The sequence below is a fragment of the Salminus brasiliensis genome, chromosome 2 (assembly GCF_030463535.1).
Source record: "Salminus brasiliensis chromosome 2, fSalBra1.hap2, whole genome shotgun sequence".
Taxonomy (NCBI): Eukaryota; Metazoa; Chordata; class Actinopteri; order Characiformes; family Bryconidae; genus Salminus; species Salminus brasiliensis.
The window spans coordinates 49,358,899-49,380,312 of record NC_132879.1 but is presented as its reverse complement, the minus strand read 5'-3'; the positions used below and the strand labels follow the sequence as shown (position 1 = coordinate 49,380,312).

At 40.3% G+C, this 21,414-nt stretch overlaps 1 protein-coding gene across 1 annotated transcript in view; it reads right to left on the bottom strand.

Moving 5' to 3' along the window:
• Window positions 1-21,164, bottom strand: part of LOC140549425 (antigen WC1.1-like) — a 29,728-nt gene extending 8,564 nt beyond the window's left edge. The window contains exons 1-23 of the mRNA XM_072673067.1: window positions 21,091-21,164; window positions 20,519-20,827; window positions 20,057-20,408; window positions 19,718-20,022; window positions 18,031-18,336; window positions 17,592-17,900; window positions 15,768-16,082; window positions 15,320-15,634; window positions 14,868-15,191; window positions 14,273-14,593; window positions 13,839-14,144; window positions 13,597-13,650; window positions 13,154-13,468; window positions 12,999-13,055; window positions 12,762-12,908; window positions 12,525-12,632; window positions 8,490-8,537; window positions 7,987-7,995; window positions 7,416-7,469; window positions 1,749-2,051; window positions 1,296-1,601; window positions 761-1,067; window positions 101-387 (exon numbers count right to left, since the gene is read on the bottom strand). Coding sequence (XP_072529168.1) covers window positions 101-387; window positions 761-1,067; window positions 1,296-1,601; window positions 1,749-2,051; window positions 7,416-7,469; window positions 7,987-7,995; window positions 8,490-8,537; window positions 12,525-12,632; window positions 12,762-12,908; window positions 12,999-13,055; window positions 13,154-13,468; window positions 13,597-13,650; window positions 13,839-14,144; window positions 14,273-14,593; window positions 14,868-15,191; window positions 15,320-15,634; window positions 15,768-16,082; window positions 17,592-17,900; window positions 18,031-18,336; window positions 19,718-20,022; window positions 20,057-20,408; window positions 20,519-20,729 — 5,059 coding nt within the window. The 5' untranslated portion in view covers window positions 20,730-20,827; window positions 21,091-21,164. The remainder of the gene's footprint in view (window positions 1-100; window positions 388-760; window positions 1,068-1,295; window positions 1,602-1,748; window positions 2,052-7,415; window positions 7,470-7,986; window positions 7,996-8,489; window positions 8,538-12,524; window positions 12,633-12,761; window positions 12,909-12,998; window positions 13,056-13,153; window positions 13,469-13,596; window positions 13,651-13,838; window positions 14,145-14,272; window positions 14,594-14,867; window positions 15,192-15,319; window positions 15,635-15,767; window positions 16,083-17,591; window positions 17,901-18,030; window positions 18,337-19,717; window positions 20,023-20,056; window positions 20,409-20,518; window positions 20,828-21,090) is intronic.
• Between the last annotated feature and the right edge of the window lie 250 nt (window positions 21,165-21,414).

Genomic DNA, 21,414 nt, shown 5'->3' with positions numbered 1-21,414 from the left:
ATACAGGAGTATGAGGACTAGAGTGGATCTCTAATGGAAACAGTTGTTTGCTTATATATACACACTCTTTTTACAAAACTTTAAAAAGTTGGAACTTAACCAGAACAGATTATCCCCACATCACCGTCATGGGAGCAGTTGTGTTTGAGTGAAGATGATTTTGGGCAGAAGTAAATCTGAGATTCATTGCCTGTACACTGAAGTGACCACACCTGACCCTTTCCTCTCCCAAAAGCAGCTGCTCCCAGCACCTCCACAGGAAGCCCACAGCCCAGCTCTCGGCACACAACCTCTGCATCCTGCTGGTCAGCATTACACACTGTAGACCATTCATTGTTAACAAGCACCTCAAGTCTCCCAGAGCAAACATGAGGACCATCAGCAAGTCTGGGTTTATCTCCTGTGTATTAACAGACATTTCATCACTTACACTTCACCAGATCTCAGGAATTATAGATATGACCATCACTGACTAACTGAGGGACTGATTATTATATAAACTCCAGACACATTCCGCTATAAGTTACATTTTACAAATCGGACTTTACACATTAGAATTTGTGATTTTTGGACACAGCAGATCCATAGAAAATAGAAAATCAATGTTTTATATCAGTAAAATCCTGAACTGAAAAGAATATAAATAAAATGTAAAGATATTTTAAATGTATATTTACATCTGAAGTTGTAATAAATATTCATTGTTAGTGAGTAGTGTGTTAGTGTGTTTTAATGTCAGATTTTCAGCAGTCAGGGCAGCGTACCTGAACAGATGACTCCAGCATCTAGATCATGAGAAGTACAGTAATCAGTATACCGTGAATTAAAATCACAGTTATTCAGTGAAGACTCTGATCCCTCACAATTCACATATCCCATCAATATTGATCCTGATCCAGAACCAAACTGAGGAACAACCTGAGCCTCTCCACAGCTCAGCTCTCTACACACCACTGCAGCATCTGTCAGATCCCAGTTATAACGACACACTGTTCCCCACTGTTCTTTACGATAAACCTCCACTCTCCCGGAACAGCGACTGCCACCATCCACCAACCTCACACTGCCTGTACAACAGAGAAAGAGAGAAAAAGAGAGAGAGAGAAGTGAATGATGTAATGATGTAATAAATAATAACATACATTCATAATATTAATTTAAATAAATATATAAAAATATATAAATGATTATTAAATTATATTATATTAACCACTTTATTGTTAGAAATTATTGGAAGCTGTTGTCTACTAATGTCATTGATAAATGTGAGTTTTTCAGCAGTCAGGGCAGCGTACCTGAACAGGTGACTCCAGAATCTAGATCATGAGAAGTACAGTATTGTGTAGTATAATCTGAATTAATATCACAGTTATTCAGTGAAGACTCTGATCCACTACAATTCACATATCCCATCAAAATTGATCCTGATCCAGAACCAAACTGAGCAATATCCTGAGCCTCTCCACAGTCCAGCTCTCTACACACCACTGCAGCATCTTTCATATCCCACTCATCATCACATACAGTTCCCCATGTTCCATTACGAAGAATCTCCACTCTCCCAGAACAGTGATTATTCCCATCCACCAACCTTACACTTCCTGTACAACAGAGAGAGAGAGAGAGAGAGAGAGAGAGGGAGGGAGTTTAATGATGTAATGGTGAAATAATGAAAAATTATGTATTGTATTGTATTACTTTAAATGTCAGTGAAAAATGTTAGATTTTCAGCAGTCAGGGCAGCATACCTGAACAGAAGACTCCAGCATCTTGATCATGGGAAGTACAGTAATCACCATACCATGAAGCAAAATCACAATTATTCAGTGAAGACTCTGAACCAGTACACCACACATATCCCATCAATATTGGTCCTGATCCAGGACCAAATTGAGCAATATCCTGAGCATCTCCACAGCCCAGCTCTCTACACACCACTGCAGCATCTTTAGTTTCCCACCCAATACGACACACTGTTCCCCACTGTCCATTACGAAGAACCTCCACTCTCCCAGAACAGTGATTATTCCCATCCACCAACCTCACACTGCCTGTACAACAGAGAGAGAGAGAGAGAGAGAGAGAGAGAGAGAGAGTTTAACCCCTTAATGCAGAAAGCTTATCACACACTGTAGGTGTATTTTTTAATAACTACAGAGAATTCTATCCAAACTGGTGGGGCTTTTCTTTGTTAACAGAAGTTTGTAATAACATTTTTAGTCCGCTGGTGGGCCATAGGCATTTTTAAGGGGTCAATAATGCAATTTGGGAATAAATAATCAAATAATTACAAAGTTAAAGAAAGTGTTATTAATACAAAATGTTAAATAGTCTATTCATCACATTTTATGAAAAAAAAAACAGAACTATGAAACTAGAACATCCTAAAGTTTCAGATATTTTAGAGTTATTTTATTTATATTTTATATTTGAGAGTTCACTTACCAGCTGTGGAGGGTGTGATCATGGAGGACAGAAGAATGAGAAGCACACAGCTGTCCATCTCCCTCTGACCTGCACACACTCCGTTCAACTCAGCAGCAGAACAAGCTTCACCTCCACTCCCCCAGAGAGACTGAAGACACTGAGAGAGAGAGAGAGAGAGAGAGAGAGAGAGAGAGAGAGACCCCACAGCCGCCAATCACACTCACTATGACCTTATTAGAAAGAGGAGAGGAAACCATCAAACACTTTCAGTGACAAATCAGAGGAGGCATTTTTGTCTTTCTCCATATTTATCAAAAGAGCGTCAGCGCTGATCAACACAACCCCACCTCCCTTTCTAGAGGAGTGTGTGTGTGTGTGTGTGTGTGTGTGTGTGTGTGTGTGCGACAGGAGAGACACTGGCAGCAGTGTGGTAGAAAAACCCTCCAACATACAGGAGATTGACTTCAGAGAGAGGAAACACTCCAGCTTTAATGCTGCACCTGCAGAGAGCTGATCCACACTCTGATAAAGCCCCTCCCAATACACACACACACACACACACACACACACAGAGCAAATTAATGTAAAAAGAAATACAAGTTTGTCAGTCATAAAATAAACTATTTATTGAAAGTTAGTTTCATATTTAAATGGAGAAAATGTTATACTGTAAAGGTTTACAGGCAATTTGTATTGTAAATTAATAGTTTTTAATCACAATCCTTTAATTCTGTACTTCTACAAACACAGCTGCAGTTCAGCTCTTACAGAAACAGGGTTTTACTCACTGCAGTACATTTTCTTCTCCACAAGGTGGAGCAGCAGAGGATTAATAATCAGTAAATGTAGAAAATGGGAGTTTAGGGCTGAAGCATATTTGTCACTGCACTGGTCACCTGAGGTCAGCGCTGGTGTCCTAATATGGCTTTGTATTCTGCTATATTCAGTGTATGGAATAGGGTAAGAATGTTACCTTAAACATAGAAGAATATTATATGCTGGGGGTTCAAGTACAAACTAGCACAATGAGGCCTACTGCAGCATTGGCCAATGAGACATAAGGTCTATTAGTTTTGAGTTTCTGCACAAAAAGGAAAAAAGGAAAAGAAGTCAGAGGTTATCAAAAGGTCTTCATGTGCTATAATTGTCAATCAGTGGTCTTTTAACACAGATGATGCTTAATTTCATATGTACTGATCTATTGAGGTGTGTAGTACATTCTAAAGATTTTCAACACTACCAACAATTTGAACATCTGGCATTTTCAAAAATGTCAGAAATACTTGACTCGTGGTTCATTCTCTGACGTAACTGTGTTCGCCATGTTGTTCGGATCTCAATGTTTAACTCTTTTATATACATCCCATAATTATATAAGGCCTAACACACTGTGGGAGTATTGGGCCTGAGTATCTCCTCTTTGGAATACAGGAGACAAGTGAAAATGAGTCTGAATTTGGCAGACGGTGTCCATATGATCTTATAATTAATCAGGAGCCCTCAACCAAGACATTCACTGAAATTTGTTCAACTTGACCTTTTGACCTTTGTACAATAAGCCATAGTCTTCCAATGAATAAGTCGAAGTTTCAGACAAGGAGTTAAAATTCTGACATAACATGTTATTGCAGAGTTATTCAGAAAGAAACAAACATACATTTTTAGATTAAATACAACAAAAGTTATTGAAGAACTATTAACAACACAACAATAAATAAATGTAAGCAGGGCCGATGTGGATATAAAAAATTTTAACAAAATATAAAAAGTTAACAGATCTCGCTAAAAGACCAGAAATGTAGAAATTCCTCTGATTTAATAAAGGTCATAATTTATATTGTCAGAAATTAATAGCTTTATTTCACAATGCTTTAAGTCTGTACTTTTACAAACACAGCTGCAGTTCAGCTCTCGCAGAAACAGGGTTTTACTCACTGCAGTACTTTTTTTTCGCCACAAGATGGCAGCAGAGGATTAATAATCAGTAAATGTAGAAAATGGGAGTTTAGGGCTGTGAAGCACATTTTTCACTGCACTGGTCAGCTGAGGTCAGAGCTTTTGTCCTAATATGGCTTTGTATTCTCCTATATTCAGTGTATGGAATAGGGTAAAAATGTTACTTTAAACATAGAAGAATATTATATGCTGGGGGTTCAAGTACAAACTAGCACAATGAGGCCTACTGCAGCATTGGCCAATGAGACATAGCAAGGTCTAATTTTGAGCTTGTGCACAAAAAGTAAAAAAGAAAAAGAAGTCAGAGGTTATCAAAAGGTCTTCATGTGCTATAATTGTCAATCAGTGGTCTTTTAACACAGATGATGCTTCATTTCATATGTACTGATCTATTGAGGTGTGTGGTACATTCTAAAGATTTTCAACAATACCAAAAATATATTTGAACATCTGGCATTTTCAAAAATGTCAGAAATACTTGACTCGTGATTCATTCTCTGACGTAACTGAGTTTGCAATGTTGTTCGGATCTTTTTACTCTTTGATATACATCCCATAATTATATAATTATATAACACACTGGGGGGGGAATTGGGCCTTATCTCCTCTTTGGAATACAGGAGACAAGTGAAAATGAGTCTGAATTTGTCAGACGGTGTCCATATGATCTTATAATTAATCAGGAGCCCTCAACCAAGACATTCACTGAAATTTGTTCAACTTGACCTTTTGACCTTTGTTCAATAAGCCGTAGTCTCTCACTTGGCCATGGATGAGTACATGTGTTTTTACTGGGACTTTTTACTTTTTACTTCTCAAATGAGCCCCATTTCTACAGCCCACCTTAATCTTACATGGGCCTCATCTAGGCCCTGTATATAGGGTACAACCCAGATGGGCCAATGTTTAGCCATACTTAGTCCTATCACTGGCCCCACATCAACATGTTATGTGGGTAGTTTGTATATGACATCAGCTATGCTACTGAAAGAATAACAGCTATTACCGTACCTCAGCTAATCTTTTACAGTCATTTACATCCCATTATATATATCCCATTTATGGCAACATTTCCTCTATAAATACAATCTAAATAAATGTTATATTCATTTGAAAATGTTTTTTCAGTTTTTTTCTAGATTAAATGTAAACACTATTTTTGTATAAGCTTTTTATAGTCAGGTTTTACAGTACATAAATGAATTTCAGGTCACTGAGCTCTGTAACAACGTGAAGACTGTGTGATAATGTGTTGCTGGAATGAAGTTGATTAACAATATTTTAAGAATGATTTGATCATAACTACAAGTGCACTGATCAGACTGCCCTTACTGTATGTACTTAAAGAGTAACACAACAAAGGGATACACATAGAAAAATAGAGAAAATCTTTCTCCAACCTCTGTACACTTGTACACCTTAATACTCAGTACATTCGTGGATCACACAGTTGGTTACATTCTAAAATAGTAAAAAAAAAAACCTAAGTAAAAGTAATGACATTAAACACCCCCCCCCCCCCCCCCAAAAAAAAAAAGGAAAAAAAAGAAACTTTTTTAATGGTAAAACAGAATTCTTTCTTTTCCTAAATTGGGTCATCCTATAGAGGGAGGACATCAACTACTATTTTTTCACACACACACTTAATAAAGCCTTCAATTAATGTATGAAACCATAGCTATTTACAATATCTGCATTATATATGTTTACATGTTTGTGTGTATGTGTGTGAGAACAGGAACATTCACATAGAGGCACCAGTTGGTACAGTGGTGGTACAGTGGTGGTACAGTTTTTTTTTTTTTTTTTTTACATAGACTATAATGCTTCTGTTAATGTTGTTTGGGTTATTTTTTGTTTTGTACCTGGACCTGTTTTCCTTTTTTTAGGTGAATTGTTGATGTGTCACCTAGCAGACAGTTAATCCATTTCAAGTTTCCAACAGTGTTGCCATACCATGTGTCGTATATACAGTTTTCCAGGGGAGGTTAGTAAGCACTTCACAACCCTTAAATGCAAGACCTCCAGCAAAACCATTCCTATGCTCAAACTATAATTCAACATTGGAACATTTATTTCTGAAAGTGTCACATCTTCCTAATGATGTTTTTACAGATGTTTTTAAAACAAACACTACATGTTTAACACAGCTGTTCAGAGACTGTAACTGACCACAGCTGGTAACCTAAAATGATGAAAGGAAATACACTATATTGCCAAAAGTTTTCGCTCGCCTGCTTTCGCATGCATATGAACTTGAGTAACACCCAGCTTCAACTCTTCTGGGAAGGCTTTCCACAAGGTTTAGGAGTGTGTTTCGCATTCGCTGACCCCGCTCTGTCATTTATGTGGGCATTTATGAGTTGCTGTCATTTCCAAACATTTACACTTTGTTATAATACTACTGACAGTTGACTGTGGAATATTTAGTAGTGAGAAATTTCATGACTAGACTTGTTTCACAGGTGGCATCGTATCATGGTACCATGCTGGAATTCACTGAGCTCCTGAGAGCAACCCATTCTTTCACAAATATTTGTAGAAGCAGTCCGCATGCCTAGGTGCTTGAGTTTTATACACCTGTGGCCATGGAATTAATTGAAAAACCTGAATTTGATGATTTGGATGGGTGAGTGAATACTTTTGGCAGTATAGTGAATGTAAGATTTTACTGTAAAGACACTGTGTGTGGTCTCCCAGCCACATGATTCATCTCTGTCTGAGGCTCCACCTCCACATCATCATAGTCTGTAAAATAAACAGATTTATTAGGCCGCAGGTCAGCTTAAGTTCATTAATGTCCAAAAGAACATTTCAGTCACATTACAAAATATATTTCAAGAACCAACTCCATGCTAAGACATATTCATGTGTATAAATGCTACAGTGAACACTGTGAAGAATTTGACAACTAATATTTTTGGCAAAGTATTGTTTGTGTGACTGTTAAAGCATTAAGCTTTAACCTTCCTATGCAATTCACTTAAATTACTTCACTCATAACACACTACAAATAACAGGAAGCCCCTCACCATTTACCCCTCCTACATCCTCTTCAGCAGGAATGATATCATCATAGATCCCTGGTTTCAAAAACACCAACATGAGAAGATCAATTATAACAACAAGATTGTAAATTCAGTTTTAAATAATTTATCCACATTAGAAACACTACTAGAAATAAACGTGATTCAAAGGGTTCTTTCCATGAACATGTTCCAAAACCATGTTTGAAATAGGGTACGTGTGTGTGTGTATGTGTATGTATGAGGGACCTTAAATCAGCATCAGTATCATCAGTGACTGTGTTCATGCTGGATATTACAGTATTGATACATTACAGTCATACCTGTTGCTGACTTCTGATCACCACTGATGACATCATCATAATCCAATGCTACAGCCTCTAAACCAAAAACACAGATATATTTAATATCTGCCAGAAGTGTTTATTAGGGCTTTTTTGTGCTGGTTTGTCTGTTGTTGTTGTTATTGTTATTGTTTTGATAATGTCTATTTAATTTCTATGTCTATCTAAACTAAAACCTTTGCCTATCTAAACTAAAAACAGAAACACTCCTGATACAGCAGTGATGACATCATCATAGTTCTCTGCTAGGCCCTTTTTTACTGCATCACCTAAATCATATAAAAGCAGACTGTCTTTATAACCCGGGCATCAGATTTTTACACTGTAGTTTAATGTAAAATCAAATCAGGAGATTCATTAATAAAGGAACTCACTTATCAGACCACTGGTGATGACATCATCATAACATTCCGCCTTTACTCCAGTCTGAGACTTTTCTGGAAAAACAGAAGAAAGATTATTACTTTTAACTACAATAACACTCATTCAGAGAGACTAGTGTAACAGTCAGACCTTTAGAACCTGAACTTTCAGTAGAGTGATTTGGGAGCTCCAGTCTAAGAAACTACTGGAAAGTCACACAAAAAAATCTGAATGGAAACTAAAGCTATTCAGAGTTAAATTTTAATTATTTCTAAATGGTGATTGTAACACATTGTAAAGTGACAGGGGAATTTTGCACACACACACAGACACACACACACACACACACACACACACAATCTGATCCTCCCACCTGAGAGAAGCTCCTCATCCACATCCTCATATCCTGAATGCTGTTCTTCTGAGATAGGTTCTGTTAGAAATCAGAACAGTCATGAAACCCCTTCAGAATGCTTGTCTGATGCTAATTCCCTCACTTACTGTCTTTCACGTGATCACTAACTCAAATACTCTGATTCGGAAACATACTTTTCTCTGACCAACTCAGTCATTTAACCAATTCCACTCAGTCACTCAAATGGTCATTTACTCTCTACTTTATTCACTCACTCTCTAATCTTATCCCTCACTCAGTCACTCACTCTCTAACCTAATCCCTTCCTCAGTCACTCACTCTTGAACCTAATCTCTCACTCAGTCACTCACTCTCTAATCTAATCCCTCACTCAGTCACTCACTCTCTAATCTAATCCCTCATTCAGTCATTCACTCTCTAACCTAATCCCTCACTCAGTCACTTACTCTCTAACCTAATCTCTCACTCAGTCACTCACTCTCTAACCTAATCTCTCACTCAGTCACTTACTCTCTAACCTAATCCCTTCCTCAGTCACTCACTCTCGAACTTAATCTCTCATTCAGTCACTCACTCTCTAATCTAATCCCTGACTCAGTCACTCACCCTCTAACCTAATCCCTCACTCAGTCACTCACTCTCTAATCTTATCCCTCACTCAGTCACTCACTCTCTAACCTAATCCCTTCCTCAGTCACTCACTCTTGAACCTAATCTCTCACTCAGTCACTCACTCTCTAATCTAATCCCTCACTCAGTCACTCACTCTCTAATCTAATCCCTCATTCAGTCATTCACTCTCTAACCTAATCCCTCACTCAGTCACTTACTCTCTAACCTAATCTCTAACTCAGTCACTCACTCTCTAACCTAATCTCTCACTCAGTCACTCACTCTCTAACCTAATCTCTCACTCAGTCAGTCACTCTCTAACCTAATCTCTAACTCAGTCACTCACCCTCTAATCTAATCCCTGACTCAGTCACTCACTCTCTAACCTAATCCCTCACTCAGTCACTCACTCTCTAATCTTATCCTTCACTCAGTCACTCACTCTCTAACCTAATCCCTTCCTCAGTCACTCACTCTTGAACCTAATCTCTCACTCAGTCACTCACTCTCTAATCTAATCCCTCACTCAGTCACTCACTCTCTAATCTAATCCCTCATTCAGTCATTCACTCTCTAACCTAATCCCTCACTCAGTCACTTACTCTCTAACCTAATCTCTCACTCAGTCACTCACTCTCTAATCTAATCCCTCACTCAGTCACTCACTATCTAATCTAATCCCTCACTTAGTCACTCACTATCAAATCTAATCTCTCACTCAGTCACTCACTATCAAATCTAATCCCTCACTCAGTCATTCACTCTCTAATCTAATCCCTCATTCAGTCACTCACTCTCTAACCTAATCTGTAACTCAGTCACTCACTATCTAATCTAATCCCTCACTCAGTCACTCACTATCTAATCTAATCCCTCACTTAGTCACTCACTATCAAATCTAATCCCTCACTCAGTCACTCACTATCTAACCTAATTTCTCACTCAGTCACTCACTCTCAAATCTAATCCTTCACTCAGTCACTCACTCTCTAACCTAATTTCTAACTCAGTCATTCACTCTCTAATCTAATCCCTGACTCAGTCACTCACTCTCGAACCTAATCCCTGATTTAGTCACTCACTATCTAATCTAATCTCTCACTCAGTCACTCACTATCTATCCTAATCACTCACTTAGTCACTCACTCTCTAACCTAATCTCTAACTCAGTCACTCACTCTCTAATCTAATCCCTCACTCAGTCACTCACTCTCTAATCTAATCCCTGACTCAGTCACTCACTCTCTAACCTAATCCCTCACTCAGTCACTTACTCTCCAACCTAATCTCTAACTCAGTCACTCACTCTCTAACCTAATCTCTCACTCAGTCACTCACTCTCTAACCTAATCTCTAACTCAGTAACTCACTCTCTAATCTTATTCCTCACTCAGTCATTCACTCTCTAACCTAATCCCTCACTCAGTCACTTACTCTCTAACCTAATCCCTTCCTCAGTCACTCACTCTCGAACCTAATCTCTCACTCAGTCACTCACTCTCTAATCTAATCCCTCACTCAGTCACTCACTCTCTAATCTAATCCCTCATTCAGTCATTCACTCTCTAACCTAATCCCTCACTCAGTCACTTACTCTCTAACCTAATCTCTCACTCAGTCACTCACTCTCTAACCTAATCTCTCACTCAGTCACTTACTCTCTAACCTAATCCCTTCCTCAGTCACTCACTCTCGAACTTAATCTCTCATTCAGTCACTCACTCTCTAATCTAATCCCTGACTCAGTCACTCACCCTCTAACCTAATCCCTCACTCAGTCACTCACTCTCTAATCTTATCCCTCACTCAGTCACTCACTCTCTAACCTAATCCCTTCCTCAGTCACTCACTCTTGAACCTAATCTCTCACTCAGTCACTCACTCTCTAATCTAATCCCTCACTCAGTCACTCACTCTCTAATCTAATCCCTCATTCAGTCATTCACTCTCTAACCTAATCCCTCACTCAGTCACTTACTCTCTAACCTAATCTCTAACTCAGTCACTCACTCTCTAACCTGATCTCTCACTCAGTCACTCACTCTCTAACCTAATCTCTCACTCAGTCAGTCACTCTCTAACCTAATCTCTAACTCAGTCACTCACCCTCTAATCTAATCCCTGACTCAGTCACTCACTCTCTAACCTAATCCCTCACTCAGTCACTCACTCTCTAATCTTATCCTTCACTCAGTCACTCACTCTCTAACCTAATCCCTTCCTCAGTCACTCACTCTTGAACCTAATCTCTCACTCAGTCACTCACTCTCTAATCTAATCCCTCACTCAGTCACTCACTCTCTAATCTAATCCCTCATTCAGTCATTCACTCTCTAACCTAATCCCTCACTCAGTCACTTACTCTCTAACCTAATCTCTCACTCAGTCACTCACTCTCTAATCTAATCCCTCACTCAGTCACTCACTATCTAATCTAATCCCTCACTTAGTCACTCACTATCAAATCTAATCTCTCACTCAGTCACTCACTCTCTAATCTAATCCCTCATTCAGTCATTCACTCTCTAACCTAATCCCTCACTCAGTCACTCACTCTCTAACCTAATCCCTCACTCAGTCACTCACTCTCTAATCTAATCCCTCACTCAGTCACTCACTATCTAATCTAATCCCTCACTTAGTCACTCACTATCAAATCTAATCTCTCACTCAGTCATTCACTCTCTAATCTAATCCCTCATTCAGTCACTCACTCTCTAACCTAATCTGTAACTCAGTCACTCACTATCTAATCTAATCCCTCACTCAGTCACTCACTATCTAATCTAATCCCTCACTTAGTCACTCACTATCTAATCTAATCCCTCACTCAGTCACTCACTATCTAACCTAATTTCTCACTCAGTCACTCACTCTCAAATCTAATCCTTCACTCAGTCACTCACTCTCTAACCTAATTTCTAACTCAGTCATTCACTCTCTAATCTAATCCCTGACTCAGTCACTCACTCTCGAACCTAATCCCTGATTTAGTCACTCACTATCTAATCTAATCTCTCACTCAGTCACTCACTATCTATCCTAATCACTCACTTAGTCACTCACTCTCTAACCTAATCTCTAACTCAGTCACTCACTCTCTAATCTAATCCCTCACTCAGTCACTCACTCTCTAATCTAATCCCTGACTCAGTCACTCACTCTCGAACCTAATCTCTCACTCAGTCACTCACTCTCTAATCTAATCTCTCACTCAGTTACTCACTCTCTAACCTAATCTCTCACTCAGTCACTCACCCTCTAATCTTATTCCTGACTCAGTCACCCACTCTCTAACCTAATCCCTGACTCAGTCAGTCACTCTCGAACCTAATCTCTCAGTCAGTCATTAAATCTCATCAGAATCTGCTTTGATGGCACAATAGGGACCTCAAGATAGATATGTGGTACTAATGTTACGGCTGATTAGTGTACACATACCCCTTTGTGCAGTTTTAGAGGTGTGTTTGCGGTCAATCTCCTCATAGACTGGCTCAGTCAGAGTCTTCTGCCTCCTCTTAGAGAGCACTGTGAGAGAGACAGAGAGAAACATGGAGTCAGTTCAGTAGAAGAGAAGACTGATGACAGACTGAAGGACTGATGATGTTTAGAGAATGTACAGAAAGTGGATTGTAGATGATCTCTGAATCTCCCTACCTCTCCTGAACACTCTGTTCTGGTTAAACAGCACAACCAGAAGCACTAAGGCCAGGAGGAGTAACATTCCCAGCACCAGGAGAGACACTGGATAGATGTAGGGAACAGCTGATGGAGGAGGGTTTGTACTCTTCACAGTTTGACCACCTGGACATAACAACATAACTCAAACTTCACAGATCTTAACCATTTATCTAGAAACATTTAGAAAAAGTAAAAACAACAAAAGATGAGTACCCATAATGCTGTAGATGGTTGTTATGGGTGCAGTGGTAGTAGAAAGTACAGATATTTCTGTAGATACAGAAATTAAACAATGTACATATGAAGAATTCTGGGATAAAAGTATTTTTATGAATCAGAAACTCCATGATCCAACAGACTCCTCTGACCTGCACAGGTGACTCCAGCGTCCTGCCTGTGGGAGCAGTCAGTGTGTCTCTTCAGGGAATTAGTACAGTCCCACAGGTGAATCTCATTCCCTCTACACTTCACTCTGTTCAGCCAGATAGCTCCTTCACCAGCACCAAAGGCAGCACTACCATTAGCACTCAGTGCTGGCCCACAGCCCAACTGCCTGCAGACCACCTGAGCATCCCTGATGTCCCACAGATCATCACAGACAGACCCCCACTCTGAGTTATGGTACACCTCCAGCCTCCCAGAGCAGCTCCCCTCTGTTCCATTCAGCCTCAGAGGCAGGTGCTCTATATTACACACATGAGGAGCAAGACAAATCAAATGAGTCACTGAACTCAAGAATACAACTTCATCTAAACATCTAAACATTCTTATTAGTGCTCTTAACCACAGTTTGTATCTGTCTGTTACTTACTTGAGCATTTTCTGAGAGGTAGAGATAAGGAGCATTTCAGATGGCTCTCCTCTCCTGTAAGTGTAAAAACACAATTATAGATTAATTCAATAGCCATTACATTTTATGCATAATGCTTTATGTTTTTATATCTCCAAAAATCAGCCTGTCTATCATTCTGAATGTATTCTTGGCACATAGAGGAAATTCTATTCATTCTCCTTCTACTCAAATGAATGTACATAACACTGCAAGCTGCCTACCTGAGCAGGTAATGCGAGTCACTTCATTGGTGTTATCACACTTGTTCTGTCCCCAGGAGGATGATGGACACTGCCACAGTTTGGAGTCATGTTTCCTACATTTCACTTCATCTAGCCAGTTAGGAGCTGATTCCACTCTTGCTTTGGTACCCTTCTCACTCCCAGTTCTTCCACAGTTCAGCTCTCGACAGATCAAACTGGCTGTGTCTTGACTCATTCCATTCACACACACATTCCCCCAGGTTCCATTGTAGAACACCTCCAGATTCCCCTCACAGCCCTCAGTGAGTCTGATCTCTTTAAACTCTGGTGATAGGAGTCTAAGCTTTAGTTTTTTTTGGATCCTGGATATCCTCAGTATTCAGTATGCAGATTTCTCTGAAGCTGGTTTCAGTATTAACCTATTAATCTAGTATTATCTAATATCAATTTACCTGAGCACACAACTCCAACGTCATCTTTATGTCCACATTCTCCCTCTCCACACAGCTGATATCTGCAGTTCCACAGAGATGCCTCACTCCCCTCACACTCCACCTCATTAAGCCAAATGGGACCAGTTCCAGCTCCAAACTGGGCTGGTACCAGAGCACTGAGGGCCACTCCACACTGCAGCTGTCTGCAGACCACCTGCGCATCCTTAATATCCCACAAGTCATCACTCACTGTCCCCCATGAGCCACTGTGGAAAACCTCCAGCCTTCCTGCACAGTCTCCCCCAGAACCAACCAGCCTGATGGAGCTGGTTAACATACCTACACACACACACACACACACACACACACACACACACACACACACACACACATACATAGACACAAAAACACAGCACATATGCAGCAAGCAACATTACCATCTTCATACAGCTGTTTAAGGTTGACAACAGTGCATTGATTATTCCTCCACATAAAGAAATTTTGAAAGCTCAGTTATTTGACTGATGATGTGACATTAATGTTAAAAACATATTTTAAACTAAATTAAAAAATAGATATTTGCCACACTTGATTTAGCTGCTTTAATGATTACCAGAGCAGGAGATGTACAGCTGTTCTCTGGAGCTGCAGTTGAATGCTTGTGCACTGCTGCAGTTCCCCAGATGAGCTTCACTCCCAGAGCAGTTGAAACCCGTCACACACATGTAGCTGTGTTCAGAACTGGATGAAGAGGAGCTGGAGATGCTGAGTACAGAACCACAGCCCAGCTGTCTGCAGACCACAGAGGCCTCAGACTCACTCCAGGAGTCCAGCAGAACTCTCCTCCAGTCCTGCCTGAAATACACCTCCACCTCCCCCTCACACTCCATCCCTCCAGACAACCGCACTCGCCCCTCATGAAATGCCAGAGAGGAACCTGAAGATGAAAATAATCAATTAACTACAATAACTACTATTTTACATTGAATGAAGGGTTCTGTAGGTTTTGTCAGTAATTTACTTTAGTGGTGTGCATTAGATGCAGTACACAATTTCAGATCTCACCAGTGCAGATGACTCCAACATCCTGTTTATGAGAGCATGCAGTTCGACTCCATGATGAAATGGGACATTTTGAGAGGTGTGTTTCGTTCCCCTGACAATCAAAATCATCAGCCCAGATGCGGTCACTCCCCTCCCCAAACCAGTCTGACCCCAACACAGCCACAGCACTCCCACACTTCAGCTGACCACAGAGGACACTGGCAGCTCTCATATCCCAGCTTACATCACACACTGTGCCCCACTCACTGAGGTACTGGAGCTCCACTCGACCAGAACAGGAGTCGGAACCATTTGCCAGTCGAGCCTGAGTTTGACCTGAATAAATTATGTTTCAAAAATGAACATGGAAAAATGAAAAATTATTATTCATATTTTGGGACATGTAGACAAAGAATATACTAAAGGTGTTCCACCTCCTTTAAAATAGAGTTCATTATAAATACTTTACCAGCACACACCAGTCCCACATCACTGGCATGGGAGCAGTTGTGTTTGAGTGAAGATGATGTTTTACAGAAGTTGATCTGAGATTCGTCCCCTCTACACTGAAGCTCCTCTGACCACACCTGACCCTCCCCTCTGCCAAAAGCAGCTGCTGCCAGCACCTCCACAGGGAGCCCACAGCTCAGCTCTCGACACACAACCTCTGCATCCTGCTGGTCAAAGTCAGCATCACACACTGTGCCCCAGGTATGTCCATGAAGCACCTCCACTCTCCCAGAGCACAGATGAGGACCATCAGTAAGTCTGGGCTTTCTGTAACCTGTATGTTTTAGAATTAAACAAATCAATAAATTAGAATTAAATGGATGTAAACAAAATTGATACCACACTGGAGGTCACTAGATGTGCCCAACAGATCTCTTAATCTCTTAATTATATCCATTGCTTCATTAATCCTGCACTTGTTAACGTGGTTTATCGAACAGTGAGTCTATTTTATTCATGGATGTCAGAACAATAAATGGCTCTCAGCTCCTTTCATCTACAAGGTTTTGTCTTAATGATACTGCACAAGTCTCTGTGATCTAGTTTTTTACCTAGTTGCTGGTAACTTGCTTTTTTGGTTTCTTGTGGTTGTTATACAGTAAAAGGTCATGTGGGAGTAAGCAATTAATTTCAAAAAATACTTTGAATTTAAAAAATCACTTGGTCAAGTCAAAAAACTCCCTTGCCCAAAGTCCATCTGGCAGCAAGTTGGCAGAGGGTCACAATTCTCTTTGTAAGCCCTTGCTTAAATTGTACACTTTTATGAAGTTGCCGGATGACAGGAAGAAAGGGAAATGAGTGTAGGAGAGTTTAGAACAGAATTAGGACACTTCACTTTACAACCCTTACTAAAACGCTAAATACTGCATTTGCCACACTGCTGGGTCTGAGAGATGCTTCTATTTTTGCCATTCTGGTGCTAAAATGGCAAAAAAATATGTTTAATGATAATGAACTATGGTAAATCTTTATTTTTGGGCTTGTGTGTAATTGGACATGAATTTATGAGAGCATAAACAGTACTCATTTTGGTCGCTTAAGAGCACCCATGTTGGGGAAATTTGAAGAAACGGGACACCCTACAGATTTGAACATCTAAGCGGGCATGTGCAAATTATGGGTACAAGTGTGCCATTGCGATTAATGGCACAGGACCAGATTCTATAAAGACCATGAATAGGGAGCCGTTTTTACTGTTCCTGTGATGCAGCATAGCAGTATAATAATGCAAGGTGTACTACATGATTCCAAGATGGAATGAGTTCTGTAAGTGTTTTTAGCTCTATTTCTTTGTATGTTCTGTACCTGGTGTTTAACAACTAACTATGAATATGTTTGTAAGGTTTGTTTTTCCTCTGCTGTAGTTCTACATTCATAGTCCAACTACATTCAATTAACTTCTACCACTTAACTTAATCGACCCAACATTATCTATTCAAAGACATTCTCCTTATACCTGTGTGCTGGTACTAATAAAGGATCTGTGTGGCTCTATACAGCCTATTTCAGACACACCATGGCATTCTTTATTCTCTAAACCAGCTATTCCACACCCACTTCATTAATTCTGAACATTGAATTATTTGATTCAAAGTATCTAAGTTGAATAAATCCAGTTCAATTGCTTGTTAGCACACACATTAATGTTTACAGTGAAGCAAAATTGCCCTTGTTGTTTAAAACTTTGAAATAAAACATTTATGCTAAGTCTATTATTAACGTTATTTAAGGCAACATGTAGATAATCAGGAAGTAATGGATATTATCATTGACTGCAGTTTACCTGAACAGATGACTCCAGCATCTTCAATGTGAACACAGTTTTGTTTACCCCATCCTGTTGATCTACAGCTCTTCAGAACAGACTCAGTCCCTCTACAGTTCACATTATCCATCCAGATTTGTCCTGATCCAGCTTGAAAGTAAGCATGTTGCAGTGCATCTAGAGCTTCTCCACAGTCCAGTTCTCTACACACCACTGCAGCATCTCTCATATCCCACTCATCATCACACACAGTTCCCCACTGTCCTCTTTGAAGAACCTCCACTCTCCCAGCACAGCGACTGCCACCATCCACCAACCTCACACTGACTATACAAAAGAAGAAGAGCAAAATAGATAACATTGATAGAATTGATAGATAGATTAAGTTCGATATATATTTTTTTATTTTAAATGATCACATAAATAAAAATTTAAAAATTTAAAATGTAGCTCTTACCAGCACACACCAGTCCCACATCATTATCATGGGAGCAGTTGTGTTTGAGTGAAGATGATGTTGGACAGAAGTGAAGCTGAGATTCGTTGCCTCTACACTGAAGCTCCTCTGACCACACCTGACCCTCCCCTCTGCCAAAAGCAGCTGCTCCCAGCACCTCCACAGGAAGCCCACAGCCCAGCTCTCGACACACAACCTCTGCATCCTGCTGGTTAAAGCCAGCATCACACACTGTGACCCAGGTCTCATTGTGAAGAACCTCAACTCTCCCAGAGCAGCGATGAGGACCATCAACCAGCCTGACTCCTGAAAAAAGCATAGAGGCTTATTTTCCATGGACATTTTGAACCTACAGTCTATTTACTGTAGAGAATTCTGAAGTGGCCATTAATGAGTTCTGAGAATTCTGAAGTGGCCATTAATGAGTTCAAATCTGTGGAGAGATCCCAAAACAGCAGCTGGGAAAAGGCACTCTTCGAATCAGAGAGACCTGGAGCAGTTGGAAAAAGAGGAGTGGTCCAAAAGTCCAGTAGAAAGGTTTAAAAGTCTGTTTACAAAAGGTGTTCAACTCAATATTACATTGAGGGTGCCAATAACCAATAATATTGTCCAGACCATATCTGGAATTCTGTGTGGAATGATATCAGATTTCTCTTTTTTTCTCTGCTTTTGTACCATCAAATGATTTTGAGAGCCCTTATTTTAAGTTAAAATTTATATTTCATATTTAATGTTAGAGTATTCTTGTTAAGGTTATGGCTTGTTTCTAATCTTTATTAAGAAACGCCTGGTCCTGTCCTGAAGCAACAACTTAGCATCACCGGCCAGGAAAGCTCACCAGGACCTCTACTTCCTTCGCAAGCTGAGAAGAGCCAGAGCCCCAACTCCCATCATCACCAGCTGCCTCACTGTGTGGTACAGCGCCTGAACCACATCCTGTCGTAAGATCCTCCAGCGCATCGTGAGAGCAGCTGAGAAAATAGTCGGCACCTTTTTTCCCTCCCTACATGACCTACACAGCACACCGCCTCACTCGGAAAGCCCTCTGCATGGCGGGGGACCCTATTCACCTGTTACACAGCTTCTTCAACCAGCTGCCATCAGGGAGGAGACTGCAGAGTCTCCAGGCTAGAACCAGCAGACTGACGGACAGTTTGGTCCACCAGGCTGTCTGGATGCTCAACTCTCTTTCTGCCCTGCCTCCCCTTTCCCTTATACTTTATTCATAAACTTTATAAGTACATTGCTGCATATGCCACTTACTTCTGGTATCAATGTCAGGGATCTCTATTTATTTTTACAAACACTTAAACTCTTACATTCCTACAAAATAGTAAATGACCATTTCTATACTTAGTCTTATCTCATGTTTATTTTATATTTAATGTTTATTGTTGCACCATGGGTCTGAGAGTAATTTTAATCCCGTGTATGTCCTGCACATATTGCAGTTTTGACAAAAAAGCTAACTTTGATACAAATTGCAAAGCTTTATTAAAACTTCAACAAGCTGCCCAACACCTTGACATTAAAATATCTGATGCCCACAAATCAAGACTAAGAAAACTAGGTTTCCTTAGGTCATGTAATTAAAAGATGGTAGTTGATGGTTGAGGTCTGAAAAACCATGTCAACATAGAACGAACCTGGTATATACACATATTTTTTTACTATGATTGTAACTTACCTGAACAGATGACTCCAGCATCTCGACCATGATCACAATTATGTCTTCCCCATCCTCTTAGTCTACAGTTCTTCAGCCTAGACTCTGTTCCATGACAGTCCACATCATCCATCCAGATTGGTCCTAAACCTGATCCAAAATGAGCTTCACTCAGTGCATCTACAGCCTCTCCACAGCCCAGCTCTCTACACACCACAGCAGCATCACTCATATCCCAGTAATCATCACACACTGTTCCCCACTGTCCTCTATGAAGAACCTCCACTCTCCCAGCACAGGGACTGCTACTGTTCACCAACTTAACACTGTCTGTATAACAGAAAGAAAAAAAGAGATTACAAAGTTCGGCACACAGATAATCTTATATTAAAAAAACTGTCCGTCTTACCAGCACACACCAGTCCCACATCACTGTCATGGGAGCAGTTGTGTTGAGTTGAAGTTGATGTTGGACAGAAGTGAAGCTGAGATTCGTTGCCTCGACACTGAAGCTCCTCTGACCACACCTGACCCTCCCCTCTGCCAAAAGTAGCTGCTCCCAGCACCTCCACAGGAAGCCCACAGCCCAGCTCTCGACACACAACCTCTGCATCCTGCTGGTCAAAGCCAGCATCACACACTGTGCCCCAGGTCTCTTTGTGAAGAACCTCTACTCTCCCAGAGCAGCGAGAACCTCCAACCAGCCTGATTCCTAAAACAAAAAGGTGGTGATTTTTACTACAACACTTTTTTCATAACATATTGGACATCTTTGAACAAATAAATAAATAAAAAAAACTGATTTTTTCAAATAAAGCTCACCTGAACAGATGACCTCAGCATCTTTAGAATGATCACAGTTATGTTTACCCCATCCTGCTGATCTACAGTTTTTCAGTGTAGACTCTGATCCATTACAGTCCACATAGTTCATCCAGATTGGTCCTGATCCTGATCCGAAGTGAGCTTCACTCAGTGTATCTACAGCTTCTCCACAGTCCAGTTCTCTACACACCACAGCAGCATCTCTCATATCCCAGTAATCACCACACACTGTTCCCCATGTTCCATTATGAAGAACCTCCACTCTCCCAGCGCAGTGACTGCCACCATCCACCAACCTCACACTGTCTGTACAACAAAATAAGAAGTTTGGAAAGACATACAGATAGAGGGAACAAAAGCTTCACATATATCACAAATTCTGAAAGACACACTATATAAATCAGTCACCACAACATGATGAAATCAATCACTGACCAGCCCATTATAAATGTATGCTGTTTAAAGCCCCCTTATTTTAGATGTGTGGTACAGCAACTGTTAAGAAAAACATGGTTTTGACCCCAGAATGAAAATGACTCATGAAAGATATAGTGTCAAAGAGTTATTACCAAAAGCATCAGGCAGAAGATCTCCTGAGCATACGACTGCAATATCCTCACTACTATTACAAGGATATATTCCCCATCCTGCTGATCTACAGTTGTTCAGTGAAGGCTCTGATCCACTACAGTCCAAATCATATGTCCACATTGGTCTTGATCCTGCTCCTGCTTCCATCAGTGTATCTACAGCCTCTCCACAGCCCAGCTCTCTACACACCACTGCCGAATTACTCACATCCCAGTCATCATCACACACTGTTCCCCATGTTCCATTATAAAGAATTGCCACTCTCCCAACACAGCGACTGCCACCATCCAACCTCGTATTGA